The 20,413-nt window shown below is 47.4% G+C and overlaps 1 protein-coding gene across 2 annotated transcripts in view; it reads left to right on the top strand.

Annotated features, from left to right (window-relative positions):
- Positions 1-20,413, top strand: part of POLR3H (RNA polymerase III subunit H) — a 78,565-nt gene that overhangs the window by 50,815 nt on the left and 7,337 nt on the right. For both annotated transcript variants that reach the window (XM_069231255.1, XM_069231256.1), the window contains exons 4-6: positions 6,343-6,429; positions 9,460-9,523; positions 16,765-16,969. In XM_069231255.1, coding sequence (XP_069087356.1) covers positions 6,343-6,429; positions 9,460-9,523; positions 16,765-16,969 — 356 coding nt within the window. The remainder of the gene's footprint in view (positions 1-6,342; positions 6,430-9,459; positions 9,524-16,764; positions 16,970-20,413) is intronic.

Below are 20,413 nucleotides of genomic sequence, written 5' to 3'. Positions count from 1 at the left end.
GCAAAATAGGTGTTTATTGAAGTGCTCAAAATGGGATGGGTGGTTTCAAGTGGGTGGGGGCTATGGTGAAGGAATGTCCATGGCAGAGTCCAGAGTAACAGTCACACAGGTGCATTGTCCAGAGGCCTGTGGAGAGATGGAGCATGGGCAGTTCGAGGATGGACAGGGTGACAATGTGGGACAGTGGGATGACATCAGGTGGTATCCATTGCTGGCGGGGGTCTTGACATCCTACTCTGTCTTGCGAGATCTCAGGGCCCTCTTGCGGGGTGGTTCTTCTCCTGCAGGAGGTGGGGGTCTGGTGGGCTGCTGCTGTGCGGGGGCCTCCTGTCCACTAGCGCCGGCGGAGGTGGATGGCTGTTCTTGGTCCCGGCTAGTGGCAGGGGCCCTTGGGTGTTGTTCAGTGTCCGCCCTGCTGTTTACGAGGTCCTGCAGCAGCCCTACCATGGTAACCAGGGTGGTGTTGATGGCTCGGATGTCCTCCCTGTACCCCCGATAGTGTTCCTCCTGCAGCACCTGGATCTCCTGGAACCGGGCCAGTACCGTCGCCATCGTCTCCTGGGAGCGGTTGTATGCTCCCATGATGGTGGTGAGGACCTCGTGGAGAGTGGGTTCCCTGGGCCTCTCCTCCCCCCCCTGTCGCACAGCTGCCCGCCGAGTTGCCCTGTTTCCCTGGGCCTCTGCCCCCTGGCCGGTGTGCCCACTACCACTGCCCCCAGGTCCCTGTTGTTGTTGGGGTGGTGGGTTATCCTGGGTGCCCTGTAGTGGTAGACACACCGCAGATTGACGCGCCCTGGAGACAGAGGCATGGGCCCGCTGGGTGGGAGCTGTGCTGGTGTTCCCAGAGGGGTTAGGGTCTATAGTGGCCTGTGCCTGTGTGAGGGGAACCGACTGTCCAGAGGTCCCCGATGGTCCGGGCTGGTCATCGGTGTCCAGATCGACAGAGCTGCTGTCATCGCTGACGGCCTCTTGGGTGGGGGGTGGGGATAATTCTGGGCCCTCCGCGGCGGTGTGTTGACGGTCGGGTCCTGCAGGGGTATAGAGGTATGGTTATAGTTTCAATGTGTGGCATATGGGTGTATCTGTGGGTTCCCGTGTCCCCAAGTGCTGGCATTCGTGTGTGGGGGCTTTGGTGAGGGTGGCTTGTGGGGGGGATGTGTATATGCATTGGGCATGCTTTGGTGATGGGTGTCCATGCTTAGTGGACGCATGCAGGCCTAGGTTTTGGGATGAGTGGGTTGTGATGGTGAGACATTGGCGGGGAATAGGTGTGGTGGGGGTGGGGGTGAGGATGGTGTTGGGGGTGAGGATGGTGGTGGGGGTGAGGGTGGGGGTGAGGATGGGGTTCGAGGATGGGGGTGAGGGTTGGGGTCTGATTTGGCATGCAGGTGGGGGGGAAGCAGTATTGAAGCTTCAACTTACCAGTATCCATTCCTCCGCCGACTCCTGCGAGGCCGTCAGGATGCAGGATGTTCAAGACTTCCTCCTCCCATGATGTGAATTGTGGGGGTTGAGGTGGGGGTCCTCCGCCAGTCTTCTGCACGGCGATGTTGTGCCTGGATACCATGGAACGCACCTTCCCCCGTAGGTCGTTCCATCGCTTCCTGATGTCTTCCCGATTTCTGGGGTGCTGTCCCACTGCGTTCACCCTGTCGACAATCCTCTGCCATAGCTCCGTCCTCCGGGCAATGCTGGTGTATTGTATCTGTGTGCCGAACAGCTGGGGCTCTACACGAACGATTTCCTCCACCATAACCCTGAGTTCTTCGTCTGTGAAGCGGGGTTGTCTTTGGGGTGCCATGGGGTGGTGTGTATGATGTGTGGGGTGGAGTATGTGTATTTAAGTGAGTTGAGTGTGGTGGTGTGAGTTGTTTTGTGTGTGGATAGTGTGTGGGTGATGGTGTTGAGTGGCTGTGGCTGTTATGTTTTGGATGCTGGTGTCTCGCTCTTGCCTTCTTTACGATTTTGTAAGCGTAGGGGTTTGTGGGTGATGTGGGTGGGTGTTTTATATTGTATTGTGTGTGTGGGAGTGGTGTGTGTATGTGTATCAGGTGTGTGGGATTCAAATCGTCCAATGTGGGTGAGTTTTGTTCGTTGGTGTGTATTCTGACCGCGCCGGTGTGTCCCGCCAATGGAATACCGCGTTTGAATGACCGCCGCGTGGATTCGTGGGTCGTAATGGGATGGGCGTATTTCTGTTGGCGTGGCGGTGGAGGTTTGGTCACCTCCACCTTTCCGCCGACCGCTGGTCTGGCGGTCTGTTGTGGCGGTCGGATTTTCGGAGGTTTGCCTTCTGCGGGTCAGAATGACCGTGGCGGGTTTCCGCGACCGCGGCGGGATTATGGAGGATTTCTGACCGGCGGTAGGCGCCTTTTACCGCCGAGGTCAGAATGACCACCTCTGTCTGCTCTCCGGTTCTCGCTCAGCCGATGTCCGCCAATCATGGGATGTACGACCCCCATTAGTAGGCAGCTATGTCAGGATGAACACAGCGGGGAAGGTGAGACTCAGGAACATGTCTCTTCGGTCAGCCATCTTGGCCACAGCCCTGACTCTAGTTTAAAGAGGTTTGAGTACCTGCTGACTAAATTCCTAGTGCGCTACGTTGGACCCATCCAGACCAAAGCACAGTCCAAACTATGCACATCCTAACTGTTCCACTATCGCTGGAAAAATCTTTTATATCTGTATACCTTTGTTCCTTCCAACCATGTTTTGTGTAACTATTCAGCTGATCAAGCTTTCAGTGGAATTCTGCATAGCTGGCAAGTTTAATGAATGTTTGTGTGTGACCCTTTTTTCAGTAAGCCTATGTGTGACATTTCAGTGCTTCCATGTGTGGCACTGTGGCATTGATTACAAGTGGCCTGTTTTCTATGCTCTATGTATTTACTTAATCAAATCTGACACTAAGGTGTCCGTAATTTATTAGGTGCGCTAATCATCGCATGTTATGCGTTTTCCTGCAAAATACAGGAATAAAATGCAGATTTTAGCACATATTGCACTACAATCCACGTTTGGTACTTTAGCTATCGCCCTGCCTCTAGCAAATATTGAATTCAAGTCGAGGGATGCAGATTTTATTGTATCTGGCATTTGAGTGTGATCAAAACTCATAGTTCCAATATGTACAGTAACAGGAGTTCTCACACATTTTGGAAGTGTACAGGCCACAGGGCATAACAGTGACACTTTACCATAAGTAGGACAAAATAACTATGTCCACATAATTATATAAATTACGGAAATGAATGCCTTATATGCAATGTAATGTCTTAGACATTGCATAGAATCAGCTGGAAGGCGCGGAAGTGTTCATGAAAGATCGCTAACCCACTTTCCTTCTCTAGTAACATTGTCTTAGATTTTTAAAGGTATGGGTATCTGTTACCAAAGTAATGACAATGTGAGATCAAACTTTAGTCTGATTTCTGCGATGTGATGGCACAGAGCTTAAAAGGTTTAACACAGCAAAACTATTCCACAGGTTATACTGAACCACAAACTCTGCTTATACTTGGAAGAACTAATCCACAGGCTATTCATGCTCAAAAACTCTTAGAGACCAGATTTATTTTAACTCACCAAATGTTACATGCTCAGGCCTCAAACAGCCCAGCCATCTCTCAAACCTCACTTTGTTTCTGGTGTTCGCATTAGACAACAACGTTCTTTCTTAGGTTAGTCAGCTCTTGCAGGCCATCACTTTTAGCAATTGAGCCGTAGCTAAGGTTTCACAAACCTGATAGGCTACACCTCTGACAGCAAAGCTATGTTTCACGTTGCCAAATCTAATGTCTGTGTCATTGGAAAGTAATGCTAATTATTTTTAGAATACACTGTTACTAGGTCCTAATTGATTAAATACAACCGTTCCACCAAGTACGTTACCGTGATTGAAGCCATTTGACAGTAAAAACTACAGAAGCCTTCCCTTGAATTTCCATGCTTGGGTCTTCCCGCTGTCTACTCCATTGGTTCTCTTGTGCTTCATTTGGGATCACAGAGTGTTCACCAAAGTAATTTTCATTACTTGGTTAAAATGTTAGACTTCATGTGGCAGGTGAGCCGAAAGCCACCCAGGCCCAGCCGTTCAGGCCATATCTTGCACATCTGAGTTCAGTCTTACTGAAGTTCCCCTTCCTGCCCCCAGGGGAGACAGTGGAAGAGGCGAGGGAGGATTGACTTCCCTTTTCTGACTCAGTCCTCATTCTCTTTATAGTAATGCCCAAATTCTGATTCGATTCTCAACCAGTTTCAATATGCAAACCACAGTGTAAGATAACTGCATTCTGTGAAATCAGCATTATTCTGCACACTGGAATTTCTGTTTGCTCTGTTTCCCAATAATACATTTTGAGAAGCATTTGTTCTCTTCCATGTGACTCAGTCATCGCTACTTACATTCCTCAACTCTCATCCCCCCTCCATTATTAACTTAGGTCGCAATCTTTTTCAGTGCAGTACTGCAGATTTTGGGACCGATATAGGACCCACAGGTGCTCTGCAGCGCTCGGGTCAGGTTTTGAGGTGCTGCAGAGCATACTGCAGGATCAGATCGTGGTATGAATTACTGCAGATTCCTAGCATCAAAAGTGATGCAGGATTCCAGTTGTTTAGGTGTGGCAAGGTCCTTTCATGGGCATTAGATTCTATGTTTGTCATCCTTGTCCCACCATGCACCTCTGATTAGTAGAGGGACACTTTAAATTGGAGGCTATTGCAGTGTTATGGGTCGGGTAAAGGCACAACTCTCCAATTTAATGGCGTGTTAGTGCTTTGATATGATTGTTCTCATATTCATGATGTTAAGGGATTGTTCGATAATGGAAACTATTGCTTAATTATACTAAGCTTTATTTACCTAACTGTGAGAATTGGACACAAGTTCATATTTCAAAAATATGAACAATGAGCACTAGTGATCATTGTAATCATTTCCATTGTGGTGAACCAACCGGGAAACACCCTGAACAACGAGGTGTGAACCACGAGTTGCCTGAACAACGACCCCTAAACAACTAATAAGTCCCTACAACGAAGTACAGAGCAACTACTGCCTAAAGAACGATTTTGCCTCAAAAACGATTGCCTGAACAACGAATTTTAAGGTAATTTTTTTTTTTTTTTTTTTTTTAATGGTTTATTAGTTGTTTAGAATTTATTTTAAGGTAAGTTTTTTTGTTTTTGTTTTAATGATTTATTAGTTGTTTAGAAATTATATATATATATATTTGTAGTTATTAATGTAGTGGTTTGGGTATGTGCGGCAATTGATGTAGGTGTTCAGGTATATTCTTCTTTAATAGTATTTTTTAGTTGTTGGAAAATTCGTTGTTTAGGCTTTTTCATTGTTCAGCAGTAGTGGTTTAGCCTGTCGTTGTTTAGGACCTAGTTGTTCAGTCACATATTCGAACCAGCCATCACTACTCTGCAATGCACACTGTCCACAGAGTAGCCCAGGGATTTGACATTGCATTAGACTACGAGCAGTTGCTCTTCTATACACCGCAGAGCAGCAGCAACAAGTCAGTCCTGACATTAAAGGTCTATGCATAACATACTGTCGCAGACGGGAACTTGAATAAACTTTACATCTTACTTTCTTTGCTGCAAACATTGAGTGCCTTGTCATGCCAGGCATCTGACAGTGGTTCTTCGGATCTGAACTTAGTAGTGTAAGCCAACAGTGACAGATTGCGGCAGGTGTCCTAAGAGACAGGGAAATTGGTGGAGGGATATGCTAGATAGTCAGGAAGTGGGGTAAAGCTAGATTCACTGAAGCCTGAGTTATCAAATCAGGGCCAGTAAGAGAGCGAGCCATCCAGCCCACCCTCGTCCTGGTTGGACCTTAGTAACAACAGGCCAGTGAGGGTTAGTGCCTCAGAAGCGGAGTACTCACATTATCAGTCATTGTGACAAAAAACCCTACCACCTTGCAAATGATCCAAGGTATCAGTATACATCGCCAAGCTGAAGAAATTACAACAGCAACATCAGTAGCCATAGGCAGGCACAGAGACTCAACACACAGCTCAGATGTAATTGCATGAACATGTTGGGTGCTTGTGGTGGTGCAGAGAAAATGTCCAAATGCATTAGTCCAACCTAAGACACATGGCACTTGGCATGGCTCATTAATTTGTATATTACTTCTTATGAATGTAAATGAAATAAAGTTCTTTACATAGAAATTAGGCTGTCAAAGCAATTTTAAAGTGTGGCAATGAAGGTGCTGTTGCTGCATTCACTGGGTACATGTCTCTTTTTATCCTTGGATCTATTATCTCTTGTTCACCCTCGATTTCCCTGTGTTTTTTTTTTTTTTTTTTTTTGCAGTTCACTTTCGCTATGTGGTGTTTCACCCCTTTCTGGATGAGATTCTCATTGGAAAGATAAAGGGCTGCAGCCAGGATGGTGTACACGGTAGGTGACGAGGGCCAGCACTGTGCTGTGCCTCTGTCTGCAACTGGCCCAGTCAGCACAGAAGTACAAGTTACTTACCTTAGATAACACCTTTTCTGGTAGAGGCTCAATCTCACTACAGATTACCTCCATTGTGAATTTCCCCAGGCACTAGACTGGATCCAGAAACTTAGACGGTGATACCTCCTCGCACCGAGTGATTGTGAACTACAGAGGGTGAATTAAAGCAGTTTTGCAGCAGCTGTGGGACAGGGGTGAGGGTCTGGTAGATCGGTGCCCTTGAGGGCCTGGACACTGGTGACTAGACCCCTGGCCTCTGCCCCAAAAGGACAAAGAGACCTGTTGCTGCTGAAACCCACATTGGTGGTGCCTCTGCTGGTGCACCTTGTCAAAGCATCGAAAGGGCTGAAATTGCTGGTGGGTCTGCCAAACCTGAAGAGCTACACATAGAGAGCAAGCAGTGGCTTTGCTGTATTTGAACTCTTCTAGTGCCAAGTCTGCCTACGCTCCAAAGAGCCTAGATCCATTAAGGGGCATACCCATCAGGGATTGTTGAACATCCTGAGTAAAGCCTGTGGCCGGAATTCATGTGGGGCACAGAAGTACCACACTGGGTCCAACTGCTCTACCCAGACTGTCAGTCGAATCCAAGCATGACCAAACTGAGTATTTTGCTGCATACTTACCATGTGTGATAAGGCACTGTAGGGTTGGTCAAATGTCATATCAGCCACCTTGTCCTACAACGCATGCTCATACCTGCCCAGGAGGCAATATAGGTTAACAGATCTTAGGGCAAGGCTGGCCGAAGATGTCAGAAGTGATTGTAGGGAAGGTATTTGGATTGAGGGGTCTCTTTAAAGCTTGTATTACCAAGCTCTCTGGAGCAGGGTGCTGAGCTAGAAACTCTGGAGCACCAGGAGGACGCCTATGCCCCTTGCCAATTGCTTATTAATGGACGAGGAAAAGCCCTGGCTTCGCTCATGTGCCCACCAGTACATTGTGCATGGCCTCCTTGATTGAGAATAGAGGTCCTCAATTGGTTTGTCCAGGGTTGAGGACCTCAGTGAGGAGATTAATTTTAACTTTTGTTATGGACAGAATAAACTTTAAATCTCTGCCGCCCTCCTAATCACCATAGCTAAGAAGGCTGGTTTGTCTGGCTTTTCATCCCCAAACTTGACTATGTGAACAATGTCTGGAGAGCTATCCAGACCACTGTCATCCTGTAAGTCGTCAAAGCTGTTGTCTTCATCATAGGGACATTGTCTTCTCCTGTGTCTTCATCATCATCATATTAAGTATATGTCTCTTGGGCCAAATAGGTGTAATGGTGTCATGTTTGGGACGTTGGTGTTGGTGGAGCATGGGTCTCAGGCTCTCCTAATAGTATTGGCTCTGTTTCCAGCATCACTGACATTGGTGCATCTGTCGAGACTTGTGCTGGCAGTATTGGTCGGGGGTGGAGCATGGCATCTCATGTAGAGCGGGACTGGTGCTGTGGGACCAAGCTTGAAGCAGATGCCAGCCTCAGGTTGAGGTAGAGTGGCGCAGTCTGTGAAAGATCTGCTTGTGTTAACCCAACTGGAGATCACTTCAGATCTTTAGGGCCCAAAGGCACTCTACATGGATCCCAAGGGATCCTGAAGATTTTATTCAGGGCTTCTTTCAGCTCATGGAGCTGTTTTGAAATTGCTGATCTTATGGGGTTTGGAAATGACCAGGAGCAAAAGCAGGATCGGTTCCATTGGGGGATTTGGGAGAGGAGAGGGGTTGCGAATGCGGCTTGGAGGTATCAGGGACATTGCCTGACTCCAAATGGTGGGAGTGGTGGTACGACTGCAGCTTGTGCTTGGACTTCTTGTGTTTTTTTTTTTTTTGTTGTTGTTGTTTTTTTTACACTTATCTGACCCCTGCAACTCCAGTGATGACTGGTTGTGAGATGGGCCTTGGGAGCGAGAGTTCCATGACTTCGACTGGGACCTTTTTCGATACTACTTGCAGAGTTCATCGCCTTTGGCTTTGCTGTCGCCGATGCACATGCTATTCTTCTTTGTGCAGCAGTCGCACAACGCCTAGTCGTGTTTGGGTTGAGGTGCCAAAGGCAGATGTTGTGGATGTCTATCATCAACATCATTTGAGGACAGTCTCGACACAGCTTGCTTTCGGAGAAGACATATTCAAATTTCTTCTCAGTATTCAGACATAACTTCTCTCAGATTGACAGAATTGGAAAAGCTCCAGATCCGCCTCAAAAGGTTCTGACAGAAAGGAACTGATGTGGAGTTGTTGCAGAGCTAGGTACTCTGTTACATCCGGAGCGGGATGGATCTGAAGTAGAGCCTCACAACACAACATACCTACACACAGAGGAACTGCTTCAAAAGTTTCCGGATCCAGTCTGGTGCCTTGGGAGACTCACAAAATGAGAATAGAAGTCGCTATCAGAAATCAGACATTTTCACATGCGGTTGCATATAAAAGGTTGGAGGCAGGTGCCGTAGCATGTGATTCTCAGGTTTGTTGGTCTTTCAAAGATGTCAAGTTGTACAAGAATCTCCTTATTTCCTTTAGTTCAAAGCGCTCCTCCTGCCTTTTTGCCAGGCTAATGTCTACCAATATTTGTCACATCTTTGTATGTCCATTTTGTTCTATGAACTATGGCTTTGGACCACCACTTTTTAAGGCCAGTTTGTGGCCTGGTAGACCCAATAAAGTGGTGATTGTGGGGTGGCTGTATTGCAGTGTAATCAAATGGTATGTTGCTCTGTGGTTCAGAAATTGGGATGGGAATTTCGCCAGCCAAGAGACAGTGATAAATGTCCAAACAGCACATTTCATGACTTGTAGCCTGCTTTTTCAGCTCTTTAAGCCTACAAGCCTCATTCCAGTGACCTTTGGTGACTATCAGAAGTGATGTGCATGACAGGACTGTAACCAGTTCTGTGAGTCTGTGAGGTTTTTTTTCTAAATCCTTTCTTTTGCTAAGGTCCAGTACCAGTCACTGACTTTCTGTTCTTCACTTTGTAGTTACACTGGGTTTCTTCGACGATATATTAATTCCCCCAGAGTCTTTACAACAGCCTGGCAAGTTGTATCCTTTACAAAATAAGTATGTGCAGTTGCAAAAAGTAGATAGGATTACTTTCGAAAAGTGATGTAGTTTTAACTACAGTACAGAGAAAATGAAATGCTGCCTTTCTGATTCTCAGGCAATCTTGCAACCAAATAACCAATTTTATTTTTTTATTTTTTAGGGGTGGGGGTTGGAGGATTTGGGGAGAGAGGTTAAGTCCTCCTGTCTTGGAAAGAAGGAAAGTTGTCTCGGGGTTTTTAAAAATTTGAAAGGTTTGAGTAGAACAACATTTATTTTGGGAGGTAGGTCTAAGGGAGGGTAGAAGAATAAGCAAAGTAATTGCCAGCAAACAGACACAACCTTCACTCGCTATCAAATGGGCAATCACCAAGGATGACTTGCGATCATCTATAGAGAGTCACTTTACATCTCCACTATTTGTCTCTCACCTGTTCACCCACTCATCCTCTGAATCACAAGTTTGTCAATACCACTAAGCAAAACCTTCCCCCTTTACTCTGTTTGCTTCCATCCTGTGGCTAAGAATCCGAACTGCCACTCAATGCAAAGGAATTTTTCCTCATCCGCGACTTCATTGATTGGGCATACAACACCTCAGTTTAATTTGTGGCCATTTCCACAGCTATTTCACAGCTTCAGGCTGCTTTAAATCAATCATTAGATTTGTAAAGTGCGGCTTATCACCCCGAAGGTTATCCAGGCACTGTGGATAATCGCTGAGAACTTGTATCTACTCATCAAAGAGCCGTGTCTAGAGCTTCCTCCTCAAGTCGAGGAGGTTGTGCATGGTATGCATGTGGTGGGGAGGTCGTGACAGATCTTGGCAGCGAGGTAGGAGAAGGAGCGCCCTCAGCTGCGGCAAACTTTGAGTCTTGAGCGAAGGTAGTGGAACGGAGCTCCCTGTGGGCCGGTGGAAGGAGAGTCTGTGGTTGATGAGATTGGGTCTGATGTTGTGGAGGGCTTTGTATGCGAGGGTAAGGACTTTGAATTTGCACCTCTTGAGCACAGCGAGTGGAGTCCTCGGAGGTGAGGGGGTGATCCGGGTCCGCCTCTGGAGGATAAGACCAGTCTTGCTGCTGCATTTTGGATGGTCTGTAGGTGGTGGTGGAGGAGGAGGTGGGGGGGTCTGACGTAAAGGGCTTTTCCGTAGTCTAGTCTGCGGGTGATGATGGCTTGGGTTACCGTCTTTCTGGTTTCGATGAGGATCCATCTGAAGATCGTCTGTAGCATGCAGCGGTTGTGTAAGCTGACCACTGCACTTATCTGTCGTTTGAAGGTGAGTTTGCTGTCAATGATGACACCAAGATTGCGGGCATGGTCAGTCAGGGTCGGGGGTTGTCTGAGTGTGGAGGGCCACCAGGAGTCGTCCCAGGAGAGGAGGTGTTTCCGAAGATGATCACCTCTGTTTTGTCTGTGTTCAGTTTCAAGGATTTGGATTTCATCCATTCTGCAACGTGTCATGGCTTTGCCGAAATTGTCCGTACGGGTAGCGTGGTCTTTGGAGAGGGAGAGTATGAGTTGAGTGTCGTCCTGGGGGACGCTGCATATGGTGCTCTTTGGTTCAGTGGAAAACGGTGGGAGGTGGACTCTCTGGGTGAGTCCTGTGAGAAAGGTGTGGATCCATTTGAGGGGGTTGCTTCGGATCCTGATGTAGTGGTGTCTTGAGGTGAGGTTGTGGTGGGAGACAGTGTTGAACGCAGTGGAGAGGTCGAGGAGGATCAAGGCTGCCTTGTCTCTGTGTTGAGGAAGGACCTGATGTCATCTATTGCATTGATAAAGGCAGTCTCGATTCTGTAGTTGGTGCGGAAGCCACATTAGGAGGTGTCCAGTAGATTGTGTCCTTCTAGGTGTTCAGAGAGCTGTTTGTTGACAGCCTTTTCCAGGCCATTAGCTGGAAGGGGAGCAGTGAAATAGGGTGGTAACTTTTGAGTTCACTAAGGTCGGCAGACGGTTTCTTAAGGAGCGGCTTGATCTCTGCTTGCTTCCATGCTTCAGGGATGGGGGCAGTCCTGATGGAGGTGTTGAGGATGGGAGTGAGGATGCTGCTAATTTCTTTCTGGCCCAGGTTGAAGATGTAGTGGGGACATGGGTCTTGGGTGAGATGGAGTGGGTCAAACTCATGAGTGCTTCTGTTTCCTGGATGGAAAGAGGCTTCCAGTCGGTGATCAGGTGGCTGAGAGGCTCGCATGACGGGGTCAGCAGGTGTTCGATGCTGGTGGGTGGGGGGTGAAATTTTCAGTAGATGCCTTTGATTTTGTCATGGAAGTAGTCGGCTAATGAGTCGCAGAGGGTCTGAGAGAGTTGGGTTGTGTTTTCGGTGGCTAATGGGTAGGAGAACTCTTTGATGATTTTGAAAATGTCCTTCCGTCGGTTGGTACTTTCCTTGATGCGGCTGAGCACGGTGGCCTTTTTTGCCTATCTGAGGTGGAGATATTTGTTCAGTGCTTCCTTGAAGGTGGTGCGGTCTTGCTTGCTCTCTGCTGCTGTGCCACTGTCTTTCTAATGGTTTGCATTCTCTCTTGAGTATGTCGGAGTTCGGGGATGAACCACCTTGCAGGTTTGCTGTATCTTCTGGAGGTGGAGTTGCTTGTGAGGCTCCATTTGGATAGATTGCAGGCGTCTTGCCCAAGTTTGCCGGAGAGGATCGATTTGCTGGAGTAGAAGGCGGTGGTCCATTGCATCTGGGTGATTTTTTATTTTTTTTCTCCCCCATCTACAGAGGGGGAGAAGTGGTGGAAGGCTCCAGTCTGCTGGTTATGGAGAAGTGGGGGGGTGCGATGAAGGTGGGGTTTAGAGCTGAGGTTCCCCTGATGGTTGATCTTGTGTCGATTCGGATGAGGAAGTTAAGGTGTTCTATGAGGTGATATCTCTTCCTAGAAGGTGGTACAAGGGAGGCTGTCCTTATGCATGATGGCGATGCTTCCTCTATGCTTACTGAGGCGGTCTTTGTGGATAAGCTTGTAACCTTGCGGGGTGGTGCAGGTGATGGCTGGGGCCGAAGTGGGTGTGAGCCAGGTCTTGGTAATTAACATCAGGACCAGGCTGAGGGTGGTTATGGTGTCCCATATTTCTGTAGCTTGTTTGAGGAGCGATCTAGCATTGAGCAGTATGCAGTGGAGTTGTTTCTCTGGCTTGGAGGGCTGCAGTGGGGGACTGGTGGAGTTATCGGTGTAGCAAGTGAAGTTGTATTGGAAGCAGGCAAATGGTCCGACTGTGAACTGGGGGGGAGGTGGTGCAGCAGTAGTTGTCTTGGTTCCTGGGAGCCAGGTCCTGGACTGCGGTTGCTGAGTATCGGCGGATAGTGGGAGAGTGATGGTTCCTGGTGCTAGGCGCAGTCCAGGTGCAGACGTGCTTGCCTTTGGAGCACCCGCTGTGCGTGGTCGTGCAGTGACCTCCATTAAGTAGGTCCTGAGGTGGGAGGGGCGGAGTAGGAGGTGTGTGGGGTGGGGGGGGAGCACTAAAAACGGCAGGAAGGGGGCAAGGGCCTAACACGCAGCAGCACGGGCAACCAGTGCATTGAATGGAGTGTGATTGGTCCAACCTGCAGTCTGTCCACAGCAGAGTTGACAGAGCAGAGCAACCAGGCAGCGAGGGGAGCTGGTTCAGGACCTGCTCAGTGGGGTTGTGCAGCGACCACCATTAAGTATGTTCTGGGTTGGGAGGGGAGAAGTGGGAGAAGGGCAGGCGGGGACAAATGGCAGGAAAGCAGCAGAGGCCTAAAACACGGCAGAACAGAGCGACGAGGCAGCGAGGGAAGCCGGTTCAGGACCTGCTCCTGTAAGGGAGACAAAATGAAACCAAGAAAGATCCTTGTGGGTGGCAAAAATCCTTTCTGTGTGCGTCGGTGCGGCAACGTCCTAGGGGAAGCGGTGAGCAGGAGCAAATCTACTAATGGTCCCATTCAAACGACAGGCTACACTGTGACCGCTCCTTCAAACAAGCCGGATCTTCCTGGTGGGTTAGTCTCCTTTACTGGAGAAGGTTTCTTTGCACTAAGCAAGTTGTTTTATAGTATGCCTCATAGATGCAAACTGCAATTGAAAACATTCACTTGGCATATTGCTTCATGGATATTATTAAGTGGGGGGTGAGCCACTGAAAGCTTCAGTCGTAAGCCCGGCTATGGCTCATCTGGGGGTCCTCTTGGAACCTCAAGCCCAAAACTAACCAAGCTTTCACAGGAGGCAGTGGTAGTGTGGGCGAGCAGTTAGACTCATCAGAGGGTGGTGCAAAGCATTTGTTGTACACACACAGACAACAGAAGAGGCACACACTCAATGACTTAACTCCAGAACAATGGTTTTTATATAGCAAAAATATATTTTCTTAATTTATTTCTAGAACCACAAGATTCAAGCTGCATGTAAGTACTTCAATAGATTCGTATTGCACACATATATCAATAGTACTTTGATTGAAATGGATAAGTTATACAGTTTTTGAAATATTGGCATTTATCTGTTTTAAAAATGCAATTTTCAGAAACAGTTCCTGGGGGGAAGAAAGGTTAGTACGCTTTACAGGTAGGTACTTGACTTACAGTCCCAGTCCCCGGGGGTTAGGAAGTCCACAGGTTGGGGTTCAAGTTAACCCCAAACCCCCACCACCTGCAACACGGGGCCGGCTGGGTGCAGAGGTCAAATTTGAGGCAAACTTAACATGGGCTTCTATGGAGATTGGGAGTACTCGGAATCAGGCCTGCCTGCAGATAAGTACCCACGGCTTCGGAGAGCAGACCTGGAGGGTTTAGAGGAGCATTGGAGGGGCCACAAGTGGGCACCAAACACACACTCAGCTGCACTGGGGCGACCGGGTGCAGGGTGCAAACAAGGCATCTGGTTTCCAATGATGGCCTGTGAAGGGACACCGGGGGTCACTCAGATGCTGCAGGCGAGGTCCAGGGGATTGGCTTGGACAAACCACAGGCTAGACAGGGAGGAGGGCAGCCTGCTGAACGTAGCTGCACTGGAGGTCAGGTTCTCCAAGGCCCTGGGGCTGCGGGTGCAGTGGTCTTTTAGGCGTTGGATATCTTCGTCCAGAGTTTTGTGGTCGGGGGTCCTCGGGATTCCTTCTGCAGGTGTCATTGGGGATGGGTGGAGAGGTCAACCCATGGTGGACACTTGCTCACAGTCGTCTGGGGACTCTACTTAGCTGGTTGGGCCACCTGGTCACCCTGGCCAAAGGCGTCGGGTGCAGGGTGGTCAGGACTCACATATCCGAGGAGGCTCTGAGTCCCTTGGTTGTTGATTCTTTGTGGACAGGGCCTGTGTCCTTGAGAGTTCTCAGTCCTATGTGGTGCAAGGCAGTCCTCAGGAGCTTGGCAGAGGTCGCTAGTCCTGCTGGATGCGTCGCTTTCTTTGTGCAGGTTCTCTGAAGAGAGTGTAAGGCCGGTAGGGCTGGGGCCAAGTCAGTTTGTGTCGTCCTTCTTCTCTGCGGGGGTTTTAGCTATGCAGTCCTTCTTCTTGTGAGGTTGCCAGGACTCTGATGAGCTGGGTTCAGGGAGGCCTTTAAATCCTGGATATAGAGGCGTTTCAGGGGACGGAGGGCAGTAGCCAATGGCTACTGTCCCTGAGGATGGCTAAACCCTTCTTCTGTCCACTCCCTTTGAGGAGGATGGACACCTAACCCTATTGGTCTCTGTCCTCCAAACCAATATGGAGGATTCTGCACGGAGTGGATTGGATTACCTCAGCTCTGGACAACTTAGGAGTTGTCCTAGCTGGGGTGGTCACTCCTCCTGTTTTCCCTAATTTACCCACTGGACTTGCTGCCAAAAGTGGGGCTTTGTCTGGGGGGCAGGCAGCTCCACAATTTGGGGTGCCCCTGGGCACTAACAAGAGGTTTGAGCCTTTTAGAGCTCACCGCCAGGTGTTAAAGTTCCTGCGGGGGGGAAGTGTGAAGCACCTCCATCCAGGACAGGCTTTGTTTCTGACCAGAGAGATCACAAAGGCTCTCACCCTATGTGGTCAGAAACTCGTCTGAAAGTGGCAGGCTGGCACAGACCAGTCAGTCCTGCACTAGCAGTTTGGCTAACATACAGGGGACATCTCTAATATGCCCTCTGGGTGCATTTCTCAATAAATCTCACACTGGCAATGGTGTGGGTTTATTGTGCTAAGAAGTTTGATACCAAACGTCTCTGTATTGAGTGAAGCTACTATGGGACTGTGGAGTTCGCAATGACAAACTCCCAGACCATATACTCAATATGGCTGCAGTGCACTTACAATGTCTAAGAATAGACTTAGACACTGTAGGGGCACTCTGCTCATGCAGCTATGCCCTCACCTATGGTATAGTGCTCCCTGCCTTAGGGCTGTAAGGCCTGCTAGAAGGGTGACCTACCTATGCCACAGGCAGTGGTTTACCCTGAGAGGGGTGCCATGTCGACTTTGCCTTTTTCTCCCCACCAGCACACACCAACTGCATGTGCATGGTGAGGGGTCCCCCAGGGTGGCATAATACATTCTGCAGCCTTGGGGACCTTCCTTGGCCACATGGCCCTTGGTACCAGGGATACCTTTTGAAAGGGACTTAACTGTGTGCCAACTGTGAAAACAAAGGTACAGATTTTGGGGAAGAACACTGGTGCTGGGGCCTGTTTAGCAGGATCCCAGCACACTTTCAATCAAAGTTGGCATAAATATCTGGCAAAAAGTGGGGTAGTAACCATGCAAACAGTGGCACTTTCCTACACCCACTTGACCAAATTGTGTGATCTATGCAAATACTTTATTTCATTGAGCCTCCTTTTTGTTCTTTATCACATGAGAGCACCCACAAAAAAGTGAGTCCAGTAGTGTTCTGTACAAAAGCTGTCCTTTTTGATTTAATAGCCTATAATGTTGCTTCATACATAATATGAACCTGGCCATGTGTAGGGTGCACAGCCTCTGACCTGCCTTATTGTTCACTGAGTGTTTAAAAACACTCACTTTTAATACTTCTCAAATAATTTTACGTACTAAGGAGAAACACTTCCATTTGTTAAAGAAATGCACTTTTTATCAAATTGATTAGGCTTTATCATATTCTTACATGATGTTTGCTGCATGATTTACATGCCAAATAGTTTCAAGGCTCAGCTCGTACAGGGGCTCTTACAGCTAGAGCTGACCCTTGGCTCAGCTCTCTTTGTTATGATGTTGGCTCGCCCACCTTTATTGTTTGGTCTGCATGTCTGTTACTGTCGTTCCTCGGCTTGCTTCTGCTGTTTTCTTGACCTCTGATCCCACCAGTGATGAAGGAGAACAGGTATGGGTGTGGGAGTATGAAACAGAAGAAGGGGCCCACGACCTGTACATGGACATGGGAGAGGAGATTCGCTTCAGGGTGGTTGATGAAACCTTCCTTGACACATCGCCGACGGGGCCCAGCACAGCTGATGCGTCTACCTCTACCCCTGATGAAGTTCAGAAAAAGGACGCCCCCTACACACTAGTGGTAAGTCCTAGACCGTTCAACCAAGGAACATACCTAGTGCTGGGCATACACCGTAAGACATGTAGCTATTGTATTCTGTTTGGGCAATGACCTCTGACCGAGAGATGCTGTTTCTTACTCAGTAACACCAGTAGCCTTTCAGGTTTATATGGACAGTGGTGCTCTGATCCTAATGTGTTGATCTGATTGTTCTGTATCATTCACTACACTTTTTCAGTTCTAACTGAGCCATTGAAACTGAGATCTGGCAATAGAGGTTTTTTGCATGTATTTCATAGTTTGCTGTGCTTGCCACTCAGTAAACCATCTGCTGCATAATTTCCAAATTTCAACAAGTATGTATTGTTTGTAGAAAAAGTTACTAAAAGAAACGTGGCACTTCTAATTCATGAATAAAGTATTTTTTGTTATTGTAAATTAAAATAGGTAATAATAAAAAATAAAAAAAATAGAAATATAGATAAGAAAAACTTCCACAAGCTGAGCTGCATAAGCTTAGCGGTATCACCAAGCTTTCATGATCATTAACATACATTAGAATATCAAGCCCAGTGATTTTAATCCTTCCTCTCTCTAGTGCCATATAGCACAAATTACAAACCATGTTCATAAAACCTCTGTGCTCTCCATTAGTTAAAGCTGTAATGCGTTTCACATTTCTTTTCAGACTTCAAATCAGACCTCCTATTCCTCTAACAGTATAAATTATGGCTTTTGTTTTCTGTTACTTAACTTCATGTGTAACACTTCTATGCATTTAATAATTCTGTAATCTAGTGGTTAGGTTATTTCTAGCCACACAAAATGTTACTTCTTTAGAAACGGTTACACCATATTGTCTAAAAAGTAGTTTCACCATTTTTGTACGTCCCTTCTGAAAACCTGAGCAGATACAAATCAAGTGCAGTATTAATTCCAATGTATCTCCACAGTGGTAGCTGCATGAGCTGTCGGGTAAAATCACACCTCAGATCCACCCTTGTATCTAATATTGGTATACAGAAAAGTCAATACTTCCTGTATTTTAGCTGAGACTCTGTTTTTAGCATGACCAACAAATATGGTTGTGGCTTAGGTAATGTGATAATATTGAGCTTATCCAAATCTTTTCAAAATCCCCTTAAAAGATACAATTCTCACTTTATCCTTTCCAATTTCTTTAAAGCGAATATATGAAGGGGAGTCTTCTGACTCTGATCTAGCCCCCTGTGATCCACAATGTTTTTTCTTGGATAGGATTCCTTTCTGAACTAAATGTGAATTGGAATGCATTGCTGTCCACAATAAACAGGGTTTCAGCATCTGCATTCCGCATCCTATAACAGGATTTGACAAATGCTGAATCCAGCATACATACCGTATTTGTTAAACCTAATTCTTATCTTAATTAGTGTTGGTGGACATGTTTTAAGCAAACAAAAGATGCAGTTGAGCCTTTTACAAAATAAGGCTTCCAGGCGGGTGCAAGTGTCTTCTCTGACGGTCAGGTACCTGGATAAAATTGATGCTGCTAACTTAGTTTTGACTAGAATTGATTGTGGCCTGCAAATATAGAGATTCATTTATTATTTTCTGGGTGTGTGGTAAGAGGTTTTGAGCTTGACTGACGTCTGGAGTTATGTTTTACCACCTGCCTTTTTTTTTTTTTTACTTGCTGCATGTCCAAATGGTTTCTTGAGCTTTGATGTATCCAAATTCCAGCAAAAGTCATTTTCTTCATGCATAGAACAACAAGAACATTACCTTCAGTAGCACTCTTTCTGGTTGATTCTCTATCTAATTGCAGATTCTTCACCTTTAGAATACTGCCCAGGTGTCACACTGGATGTGCAAGTTTTCATAGCCTCCAAATGCCGCCAGGTGCTGCTGTGTGGCTATGCATTGACCTGATTTAGTGCCCGGAAGTGATGGAGCAGTGCCGCATATAAGCACCATCCTTGCCTGACAACATCAGTTTCTTGCTTGACTCTTTCCACACCTTGGATCCGGAGGGCAAAACCATAGGCGGTACCAGTGTGCATATCTAGAATTTAGGACCTTTTTTGATGATAAAAGAGAGCGCTCCACAGGACTGGGAGGTGGGAGGGCAGTGAGAAATGTGTGGTTAGGTGGGGTATCCACCAGAAAGAGAGTGACCTGATGTAACTAACTTGGTCTTCTGATAAGAAACGTCTAACTGCAGATTCCTTACCTTTAGAATAAAAACCATAGCAGTACCTCCCATGGTAGAGGGTCTGTGGAGTGGGCTCAGACCGCTATTCAGTCTCCTGGATCCTGGGCAGATAGAACTTGGCTGTGCAAGCATTTTGAATTTTGCCTTCTGCAGGAAGGAATCCAGAGGGAGATTTGAGATGGGACAAAGGCCTCCATCCTTCATCACGAGGAAATAGTGGGAGTACCATGCCTTCCTCTTCTAAGTCCGGCACCTTCTCAATGGCACTTTTGGACAGTATAGCTCACACTTCTTGTAATGAAATGGATAAGTGCTCCTCTGAGAGTCGCTCTGATGTAGGCAGAGCTGGTGGGTCGCAAAGAAAATGTAGAGCATGGTTTTGCTGGACAATCTGGCGGACCCATTCGTTGGATATGATGGACTGCCCCCCCTAGGAGAAAATGTTGAATCCTGCCTGCCACAGGTGGTTGTGTGCTACTAATGGCTGATTAAAGCAGCTTGGAGGGTGATGATGCAGGGAAAGGAGACTGGAAATGTCAGAGTCTGTGGTGACCTGCACATTGGCTGTCTGATGCCTGGCCACAAAAGGGCCATAGTGACTGCAATTTGGGCAGCTTGGTGCTGTCTGAAGGCCCAACTTCTGGAGTAGCACTGGAAGGACCGAAACTTAGGAAGGAACCTTTTGGCAGGTTCCGAAGGTCCAAAGAGCATGCTGTAGCCTGGCTTTCCTTGAAGCGCTCCAGGGCAGAATGAGCTTTTTCACCAAAAAGGCAGGATCCTTCAAAAGAGATACCCATGAGGGATGCCTGCACATCTTCAGAAAAGCCTGTGGCCCTCATTCACGCATGGTGATGAAACAACACTCTGTTGCTGACTGCTCCCCCAAGCAATCAGTAGTGTGCAGGAGTGCCCAAATTATATATTTGGCTGCATCCTGCCTACCCTGAAAGATTTGAGTCAGTTAGGCTCCGAGCTGTTCCAGGCCAGACAGTGAGAGTTTGCTAGCCATATCCCAGAGGGATTGCGTATAATGGTGTTGTCCTGTATCAGGGAAGTATCCAGCACATTGGCCTCCTGTAAATCAGTGTATAAGCAGTCAGTGTCATAATGTGGGGTTAAATTATTCCTGTCACCACCATTGTCATCTATGAGTGGTACACTCTGGTTGGAATCGGACCCCAGATGATGGTGGATCCTCGGAGGACATCAAATTACTACAGCAAAGGAAGATCTCTCTTCTGTTGGTGACCCGAGGGGGTAAGTAAACCTTG

Source organism: Pleurodeles waltl, chromosome 4_2, assembly GCF_031143425.1.
Source record: "Pleurodeles waltl isolate 20211129_DDA chromosome 4_2, aPleWal1.hap1.20221129, whole genome shotgun sequence".
In the NCBI taxonomy this organism is placed as follows: Eukaryota; Metazoa; Chordata; class Amphibia; order Caudata; family Salamandridae; genus Pleurodeles; species Pleurodeles waltl.
This window is presented reverse-complemented; position numbering and strand designations above follow the sequence as displayed.